The following is a 10,076-nucleotide window of genomic DNA, read 5'->3' as shown; positions in this document are numbered from 1 at the left end:
TCTTCCGATGGAGAATTGGTTTCTGAAAGTGGAAGGTGGGAGAAGAGATTTTACCACATGCAGTAGAAATAAACCACGGATAAATAGAAACCATGAATAGCAGAGTTCAGCAGTCTAAGCAGGATCAGAGTGCTCCCTCTGGAATACAGACTTCCCTAGAAATACTGACCGGCACCTGCCTTCAGTTAGACAGATGTCAAATTCAACGCAAATGACGGAATTCCCTGAAGACTGCCAGATTGACATTTGTGTAACAGTATAAACCACTGAGCAGCTGAAGCTAACAGCCTGCCCGTAACAGCTGAAAGTTCAGAGACAACACAGATGCAAACAGACTAGAATAAGCTGCAGAGATGGTACAGAAGAGAACTTTTTAGTGCAGCATCCTACAAAGGCAGGATTTTCTTGGCCATGTTGACACAATTCACCTCTCCATGGTAAATCACTTCAAAGACTGTGATTTTAGTTGTTTAGATAGCATTTGCGTTCTGCTAGCTGCTTTGCAAGTAGGACCGTATCTGTTTCTATTTTGTGTGACTGAGTAAAATACTTTAATAACTTGGAAAGATCAAAAGCACAAGGCAAAAGTTAGACTTAAAAAAGCCTAACCACCTTACTTCTGATTCAACAAGAACCACTGCTACAAAAAGGCAGCAGAAAGTACCCTCCAGATCGTTCTGGAACACTGAGCAGCTGCCGTCTGTACACTTAATACACACGCCTTGAACTGTACAGTCCTTCAGAAAGCACCAACGTACTGACAAAACAGACTGCATGACACAGGCAGAGACAAGAAATAAGGCACACACCTTTCGTTTTAATGTTGGCTTGGTGAGAACCGGTGGAGAGCTTGACCGCGGACTCACGGGCTCATCGTCGTCCTCTTCACTACTCTCACTAAAACACCGCAGAAGTGCCCTATCACTATCACTGTAGCGGCGGGATAATCTGTCGCAGTCCTCCGGGAACCTACACTTCAGTGGCTCCGTGTTCTTTTTCAACTGCCCTCTCCACCTTTCCATACCTTCGCTGTACCGCCGACGGGGAATCGCAGATTTTTCGCCTTTGCCATACTGTCCCTGGGAAACTGCAGATTTTTCCTCATCTTCAGCATACCGGCCTCTTGGGGCTGGAGACTTCTCCTCACACTCACCGCATCTTCCTTGCAAGGCCACCGACTTCTCCTCACAGTCACTGCACCGGCCTCGTGAGGCTGCTGAATTCTCCTCGCATTCGCTGCATCGCCCGCTGGGAACTGCTGTTTTGTCCTCAAGGGGTAATATTGGCTCCGTCTCACAAAAGGGCTCCCGAAGTTTTTTGCCCTTGCGGTTCCATCGACTTCTTCGCGATGGCTGACTGTTTGCAGGGAGACTGTCCAGGGGAAAAACGTGCTTGTTTGGCCGTGCAGAATTGGCTGGAGCAACAATGTCTGGCTTTTTTTCACTCTCTGGAGGTGAGTAAGGCTCTTGCTCTTTCTTCTCCCATGACACAGATTTTACCATCTGATTTAAAGAAAAACAAACAGATTTCATACCTCCTATTTAAGCATGCGTGTCTGTCCTGAATTCGATTCCACAAAAGCTTTTCAGCAAGAGGTCAGAAAGGTTTAGCAAGAATTACTTTTAAGAATCTGAGATTAACAAATGAATTGACCTTCTAAAAGTTTATAATAATTACTATGATCAATTGTTCATTATACACCTACAATAATAAATCCATTCGTATATATGTATGATATATAATACATGATATATTTATAATGTAAATTTGTTTGATTGGTTGGTTTTTAACACCACCACCACCCCTCAAGCCATAGAGCAAAAATCATTAAGAGTAGAAAGAATCTTTTTACTCTTTTCAGAGACAGTCTTTAACCCTTCTCTAGACTATGCCCCAATATTTTCCTTATTTTTAGTTTCTAATCTTAACCTATAATGATATGTAAACTCATCACGACTGCATGGCTTTTAAGCTTGGCATTTGACATCTTGTCAGCACTGCCCGCAAAAGCACCGAGTGTAAACTATCTGCCACACAGAAGTAACAGATTCACTCTTACGCTGGTCTCCGGATCCTTTTCTTTCTGCTGTTGTTGCTCTTCATTTTCCCCATCCTCTGTCTCCTCTTCTTCATCTTCAGAGACAACTGAGTTGGAAACTATGACAGGTGTCCAACGCAGACATTCTGCATCCACATCTATAGGTCGGACATTGGTTCTAAGCTTTGCCATATGTTCCTGGATAAGCTTCTCCCGACGAATGATGACAAACCTAAACAGTAACAACACTCTGATCAACAACAGGCTGCACACTTACATGTATGTTGTCATGTGAAACAGAAGATATTACAGAGAGATCTGTGTACTCTCAATCAGTGCTGCCATGAATAACTTCAGAGAGGACAAAAAGCTGATTGAAATTGTACTAATTGAAGTACTATCAGAGAAAGCATCTTAAAACTGAGAAAATGTTAAATTCTTTCCAATTCTTGTTAATGGTGAAGCCATTCTCCTGTCCTTCCATGGGTAACATTCAGCTGCAGAGCATCACTTTTATTACGTGTTAAAGGGACATGGGGTATGCCATTTGCAGAACAGGCAACATAAGGTGGAAGATACCAAATGGTAATAAAAGGACTGCTTAAAAAAGTTGCAGTCCCACTACCAGGCTGGATTTTATTCTGGGGAATGGCAGTAGTATCAATGACTAAAGTATACTGTGAAACAAGGACATAAAACTGTTCTCAAATAGCTTCAAGTTATCCAGGTAAGTTCCAAGTTTAACACAAAACAGAACACAACCCCACTCCCAAAACTGCTACGAGTAATTCCCAGTATCTCACTTGACTCATACACCCAGCTCAGCAAGCAGAGTAGCTGTGTTCTGCATCCACACACCTCATCTCTCCCAGTGATCTATCCCACTGCTCAAGCAGCACATGTTAATCCACACGGTTAAAGGCATCTTTGAGGCACAGAGAAAAGCAGGGAAACAACTGTCTGCTCAGTGACTGGAAAAAGGCACAGATTTCCCTCTAGACAAGGGAAAATGCTGTTCTTCGCTCTGTTTTGTTAGACAGAGTATGCTGAGAGACCCCAAGAGAACATGGCCAAGAGACCAGCTTGCTTCCTCTCACAGCTGCAAATTACTCCCAAGTTCCACAGATGCTGAGCTACACAGCTGGAAATCTGGTCCAGCTCTGGCAGTGAACAATTCCTGCATTGCACAGGAGCTTCATAAATCTCTACAGCCAGTATTTGGACACTTAAGTCTTAAATAAATTCAAGTTTACTTGATGTGACTTGTCTCCAAACACCATTAAATTTCAGTCAAATACCTCTGAAGCCATTTGGATATACAACAGGACTGCTGTACTCACTGATCACTACGGAAGTCAAGCATTCGTAGGTGATGTAGAGTGGAAGTGATATCTTGAGGGCAGATTCCAGTCAGCTTACTCAACTTCTTGATGCTTAATTGCTTGTCACGTTGATGATAAAGGCACTCCAATATTACACTTTTCCAATAAGCCATATACGAGAGGCGCCCCAGGTCTGACAGGGGCTTCTCTGGTGATCCTGCTTGACCCTCACGCTTTGAAAGCAAATAGCCTAAAGACAGACAAGAAAAACTTTTCAAAACCACAGCATATATAGCTTCTGTTTAAACCCCAACTTCTACAAAGGCATTTTTTTCCAGAAAGTAGCCGAATGCTGCCTACAAGATATAAATTATAATTTTGAAGGATACACTGAGTGGTCTGGCCGATTATATACTTTTTTTTGTTGAAACTCCTGTTATTCAATGATAGAGTATAAAATTTCTAAACTACATTGCCATCAGACATTGCCTATGGGCAATGCCACGAGATGGCAGCAGTTGCCTACTTAGAAACTATAGAAAGCCTGAAGTACAGAGACTGTGGAGTATCTTCCAACTGCAATAACAATTTTGAAGATGACAGAGGGAAAATATATTTTAGTCATTTAAAACTAATATGACAAACCATTTTCTTGAAAATTGTCAATTGTCAAACTTCAGGGCTGTACTGGAGAGTGTCATGCTTTATCTGCAGAGATCTAAATAATTTAAGACTGTGATAGACTGCACAGGTTCAGTAAAGACCAAGAGGTTACATACTCCCCAGTATAACAAAGAGGGGAAGAAGGAACCAGCTGACAAACGTGTCTTCTCACTGCTGCTCTAATACAGCCCACATCTGTCATCTCTCAAGACACATCACTGAGCTCCTTTGTTTCACCGGTATTTTCAGAACAACAACTTAACTACACAAGGATATTTACTAGCAAAATCATTCTAATATTATACCGGTAGGTTTTTTCCTCTGGACATTAAATCCAAAATTCGCATGAGCACAGGGAGGGCTACCTTAGACTGTGCTCAGCGTAATAAGAGGTACAGTTACAGTGGCAAAGTTTCCCCATGAACTTGCTGAGATCCATGCATGAGCCTGGGAATTGTCCGAGTATTCAGAGCCTAAGTATGTGTGGTATTGTTGCTCTCAAAGCTAAATTAAAACGTTAACTCTGACTACCTTTTGCTTAAGACACTCATTCACTTAATCAGGCTGCTGAAGGTCTCAACAGACCATGCTGGTTTAGGGTTGGCTTTCAGTAGGAAGAACTGCACAAGGCAAGCTTCTGCTACAAACACTATACTGACACATGCCCGTAGTTTCTGCCATAAACTGCTTACACGGGAAACACCAGAATTAGGGGAAAAATGATCAATTTGTCTTTAGAATTGAAGCCTTTCAATTATAAGAGTAAACTGTGAAGTTCAGATGATTGTGAGTTTTAGAATCCTTTGTCCCAAGATGTTATTTAATTTGAAAAATACCTTTTTCCACAATTAAGTCTTTCTTTAAAATACAAAAAGTCACAGAGTAAAAAAAAGTGAAGAAAAAGTTCCTTACTGAAGTCAATTAGGAACCTGCCATAGCCCTTACGCTGGTATTGTGGAAGAATCATGATACAGGAAACGTTGTACTTCTGTTGGCAGTGTTTTTCCTGTTGAAAAAAAAAAAAAAGAGAGAGAGAGCAGTGAGAAACAGCAGAAGTTGTTCTGTACAAGTCCCTGATTACCTCTATAGCAAAACCAGATAGAAAGCCACGGTCAAAGTTTCTGAGGAACAACATACATAAGTCAAAGAAAGACTTTAAAAGAGGAAATAATATTAAAACTCTATTCCATCATTTCAGCCTAGAAAAACAGAAAGAATGAAACCTCGGCATAAGCAGCACCTCCTGCTTAGCTACAACAGTCAAGAACAGGGGCTGCGTAGCTGAGAAAGTTCAAAGCATAAATCTGAAGGCAGCTTAAATTCACTGAAAAAGGCTGCAGTATTCCAGTGAATCTTTAAAGGTTATAACCATAACATACTAAAACCCAATCTCAAATACGCTTTCTAAAAACTGAAAGGAAAAGCTTTCATTAAAGATATATAAAAATAAGTAAAACATTTACAGATAAAAGTCTTAAAGAAAAGGCCTATCTGAAATGTTGGCCCTGTTCTGTCAAAAAAAAATAAGGAGGTTTGAAGTGAGGTGCAAATTTGCCCAACTTGTTTGGAAAACAAGGTACTTAGAGAAGGAAAATGAGACAGAACTGCTGGGTAACAACGTTTATCTCACAAGCAGTGCTACCCATCACTGCCAAGAGCAGGAAGTCATTTGAAGAGCTGGGGGGTTTTTAGCTACTAGCTCCAGTGGAAGTTCCTAGAGAATATATGCTATTCCACATGATGAGAAAACCTGGTTTACTAGCTGGGGGTCTCAGAGTGTAGCATAAATAAAATCTGGTTGCAACAGATGTCTGTACCTATCTTACATAATATAGTAAGGGCCTAAATTACAAGATTCTGAAGCAGCATTTCTCACCACAGCTAAGTCTGAAGTACTCAAGATACTTGCCTTGGAAAAGTAGCCAACAAGGTGACAGCCCTTCACATCATTCTGTGTCAGCACGTAGAAAAGAAATGGCTCCACATCGTAATAGAGTGTCTTATGGTCCAGGAAGAGTTTGGCTAACAAGCACAAATTCTGGCAGTAGATAGTGCTGACATTGCCATCAACCTTACAGAAATAAGGAAAAGTTGTGTCACTCACTGTCATGCAAGGACACGCTTCACCTGGGTATTCCTGTATGTCTGAAATGCCTAACACGAGAGGAAGGTTTCTCCATCACAGGTGGTGTCTCAAAGGACTTCAACTTCCACAGCATAAAGGCCATGGTCAAGTCACTGTTACATTTGTTAGCTTAAGACAGAATGTAAAATTCATTCTCTGAAAATGAAAGCCCATTTTTACATAGCAGGCCTTCTCACATGTTTTATGGGTGAATAATCTGTACCTGAGGTCAGCTCCCATTGCCTGCTTGTAGTTCTTCACACTGAACACCTCAAGACGAAGATCTTTGTGACTATGGGAAACTTATCACACAGTCAGGTGCTAAAGACCCTAATTTATAGATAAAAGTGAGTGGCTTAGTTTTCCAACTTACCTCGAAGACGGAAATATTGTTTTTTCTGTAAATTTCATTGGCTGGAGGATGAAACCAGCCACATTTTTTCATATGCTGTTGGAGAATAGTTCTGCTTTTCATATACTTCAGACAGAATTCACAAAGGTACAACTTGGGTAGCCTGTAAGCAAAGATAAAGAAAGATCAAAGACGGCAGGTAGAGACTTTTGTATAAAATTCCTCACTCCTGCAGAGAGAAACCTTGATGAAAACACACCCAGTATATATTGACCTTGTGTATGTGTTAATCAGGCCTTATCATGCTTAAAGTCATGGCCCTTACTCTGTCACGAATGCATATTAAAAATAGGTACTTCATGTCCTGCATAAATACTTTTACATTGTTATGTCAGAAGAAATACATGTATCGTTAAAATCGTAGAAAAATTAGAAAAAAATCCCCCGGTTTTGCACTAGTGTTGTTAGAATGAATTAGATAAATCGTTCCTATTCTCTCCCACCCCCCCTCATCACAGACAGCTGTACATACCCCCGAGTAATGGGTCACAACACCATCTCCCTTTGCTTTAAAACCATTTTACACACTACATAGACATAAACAATTTGAATGCAAGTGGCTGGATGAGGCTTGGAGCAACCTGGTCTAGTGGAAGGTGTCCCTGCCCATGGCAGGGGGGTTGGAACTAGATGGGCTTTAAGGTCCCTCCCAACCCAAACCATCCCATGATTCTATGATATTGTGATTTAACTCCCATTTACATACTGTAGCTTGGGCAGAGATGCTATTTTCAGTTACCTTCAATGCCTTTAGCAGAGCTAGAATAATTCCTCAAGACAGACCAGATGCACTTATTAAATGGAAGAATAAAGAGTTTTATTTAATTTTGTCTAACCATGGCCCTTAGAAGCTATTCCTCTTTCTGAATCAAGTTAGGAGTTTGCAAATTAGACAGTTTGCAAAGTTCTTAAGCAAGAGAACATCAAAACAACTGTATGTGCACCACAGCAGAACAATCTTTCAGATGCCAAAACATGTAACATTAAACATCTCTTCTTTAGTTGTGCTGAACTACATACAGCAGAAAAACAATACATCAAAGTAATTCCTGTGAAGTTTCTGTTTAATTTCCTCTTTCAACTCCCATAGATAGTACAAAGCCATTTCCAAGCAAATCATTTAATGCACAGTTAACATACTATTTCCTAGACAAATACATTAATTTTTATCACGCAGAGTGATGCAGCTGATGTGCTGGAGGGAAGGGATGGCACCCACAAGGACCTCGACAGGCTGGAGGAGTCGGCCCATGTGAACCTCATCGAGTTCAACAAGGCAAAGCGTAAGGTCCTGCAGCTGGGTCGGGGCAATCCCCAGTATCAACACAGACTGAGGGATGAATGGATTGAGAGCAGCACCGCTGAGACTCGGAGATCCTGGTGGGTGAAAAGCTGGACATGAGCCAACAGTGCACGCTCACAGCCCAGACAGCCAGCTCTATCCTGGGCTGCATCCAAGGAAGCGTGGTCAGCAGCTGGAGGGAGGGGATTCTTCCCCTCTACTCTGCTCCAATGAAACCCCACCTGCAGTTCTGCATCCCTCAGTACAAGACTGGGACCTGCTGGAGTGAGTCCAGCAGGATGGCCACAAAAATCCAAGGGCTGAAACACCTCTCCGGTGAGCAAAGGCTGAGAGTTGGGGTTGCTCAGCCTGGAGAAGAGAAGGCTCTGGGGAGACCTTGTTGAGGCCTTTCAATATATAAAAGAGGCTTATGAGAAAGACCAAGAGAGACTTTTTATTGGGGCCCACAGTGATGGGAGAAGGGAAAATGGTTATAAACAGAGTGAGGAGATTTAGACTGGACAGAAGGAAGACATTTTTTACAATAAGGGCAGTCAGACACCAGAACAGGTTGCCCCAGAGAAACTGCAGATGCCCCTTCCCTGGAAGTGTCCAAGGCCAGGCTGGATGAGGCTTGGAGCAACCTGGTCTCGTGGAAGGTGTCCCTGCCCGTGGCAGGGGGTTGGAACTAGAGGGTCTTTAGAAGGTCCATTCCAGCTCAAACCATCCAATGATACCACATGTGAAGAACTCACGTAGTCCGAGAGTCAGATACTCTAATCACTTACATGCTTAGTAACAGCCCAGTCATGTAGCTGAGGCTGCTCCCTCCTCAGTGTGGAATATGTCAGTTCTTTGGGAATCCATCTAACCATTTATTCCTGTGGCAGTTTGAATGCTCACAGCATATGCAGGTTGTTGCAGAGAGCTTATCAACTTTTTGACTCAGCCTAAAAACACCTTAAGACATCTATTAACTACCATGAAAAGTACTGGGATTATGTATACTTCTGCTTCTGTCCTACATAAAGATAGAATCTTCTTAAGATTTCTACCCTTACTGGAGTACAGCTTTCCCATAAAAGCTGAAACAGAAAAAAGAAGAATGTTCAGTCATACCTCGAGTATTCCTGTGGATATGGGGAGGAGTACCAGGTCTGGATTTCATACTTGCCAAATTCAATAACAGAAGGGCACCGGACTTGTGGATCAGGAGGCCCAGTCACCCCTACTTTCTATGCAAGGGGAAAAAAAAGGTTGTGGTGAATTTCCAAGTGAAAGACATCTAAACTGAAAGAAATTAAACCATTCTTATCTACACAGTCCACTCCCTACTCAAACTCCCAGAGAATTAGGAAGATACAAATGTTGCTTTTTGACCCTAAAACCCAGCACTAGTCACACTTCAAGCACGTGATTCACAAACAGGAAGAATTAGTGAGCACTGTCATACCACACACCTCCACTCCTTTTCACACTGTTTCATGTCATAGTTTTAATTACAAACTAGTACACAGCAAGATTTATTACAACCTTTTTTCAGTCCTATTGCTACTTCCTTTCTTCTTATTTCAATAGCCAAGAACGGAAACACACGAACTGCTCCTGAGGTTAAGCTCCAGGATACTCAACTACCTAACATAACACATCAGTCTCTTCCCAGCTCTGAGACCCAAGACTGTATGTACTACTGTGAATGTGGCCTCTACCAAAACAATATTCAGTGCATGGCTACCTGCTTATCATCACGAGTGCAGAAGACTTAGAAATCCAAATATTCCCAATGGCCTTGCATTATCATATACATCACCTGGGCTGCAAAGCTATTAATAAATGAGACCATGTTTCATGAAGGAGGACAGAAACTAATGTGAAGAGTACCAGGGAATTACCTATATGCAAATTTATGCCAGCAGAATGAAACAGGTAGACCCAGGACAATGGTTGATGGTTTAATGGGTAAACATTCAAAATTATCAGTTTTCCTAAGCGAGACTTGTGTAGACAGAATCTATTCCTAGGCGTACACATTTTAAGGAGTTCTATCTAGTGAAAAAGGACAGTAATTTCCTATGAAAATATTGAATCCAAGAGCTCCAAACAGAGCCATCTGTAACTGATTCATCTTTCCTTCTATTCTTACTAAGAAGATAAACAAAATATTTAGTAGACAGCCAAATAAGGCCTTAAATCCAACTAGCCACCTTAAAGTATTTAATCTAGAGCAAGTATTT

General features: G+C 41.6%; 1 protein-coding gene across 1 annotated transcript in view; it reads right to left on the bottom strand.

The window, feature by feature from the left end:
* Nucleotides 1-10,076, bottom strand: part of KAT6A (K(lysine) acetyltransferase 6A) — a gene marked incomplete at its 5' end in the record, with an annotated part of 24,087 nt that overhangs the window by 8,471 nt on the left and 5,540 nt on the right. Inside the window, 8 exons of the mRNA XM_010159555.1 lie at nucleotides 1-22; nucleotides 810-1,502; nucleotides 2,060-2,270; nucleotides 3,379-3,610; nucleotides 4,936-5,029; nucleotides 5,933-6,094; nucleotides 6,522-6,663; nucleotides 8,962-9,077. The exon at nucleotides 1-22 is cut by the window's left edge and continues 288 nt beyond it. Coding sequence (XP_010157857.1) covers nucleotides 1-22; nucleotides 810-1,502; nucleotides 2,060-2,270; nucleotides 3,379-3,610; nucleotides 4,936-5,029; nucleotides 5,933-6,094; nucleotides 6,522-6,663; nucleotides 8,962-9,077 — 1,672 coding nt within the window. The remainder of the gene's footprint in view (nucleotides 23-809; nucleotides 1,503-2,059; nucleotides 2,271-3,378; nucleotides 3,611-4,935; nucleotides 5,030-5,932; nucleotides 6,095-6,521; nucleotides 6,664-8,961; nucleotides 9,078-10,076) is intronic.

This window comes from Eurypyga helias, unplaced genomic scaffold, assembly GCF_000690775.1.
Source record: "Eurypyga helias isolate BGI_N326 unplaced genomic scaffold, ASM69077v1 scaffold2119, whole genome shotgun sequence".
Taxonomy (NCBI): Eukaryota; Metazoa; Chordata; class Aves; order Eurypygiformes; family Eurypygidae; genus Eurypyga; species Eurypyga helias.
Note: the sequence above shows the minus strand (reverse complement) of the source record. Positions and strands in the feature narration are given on the sequence as shown.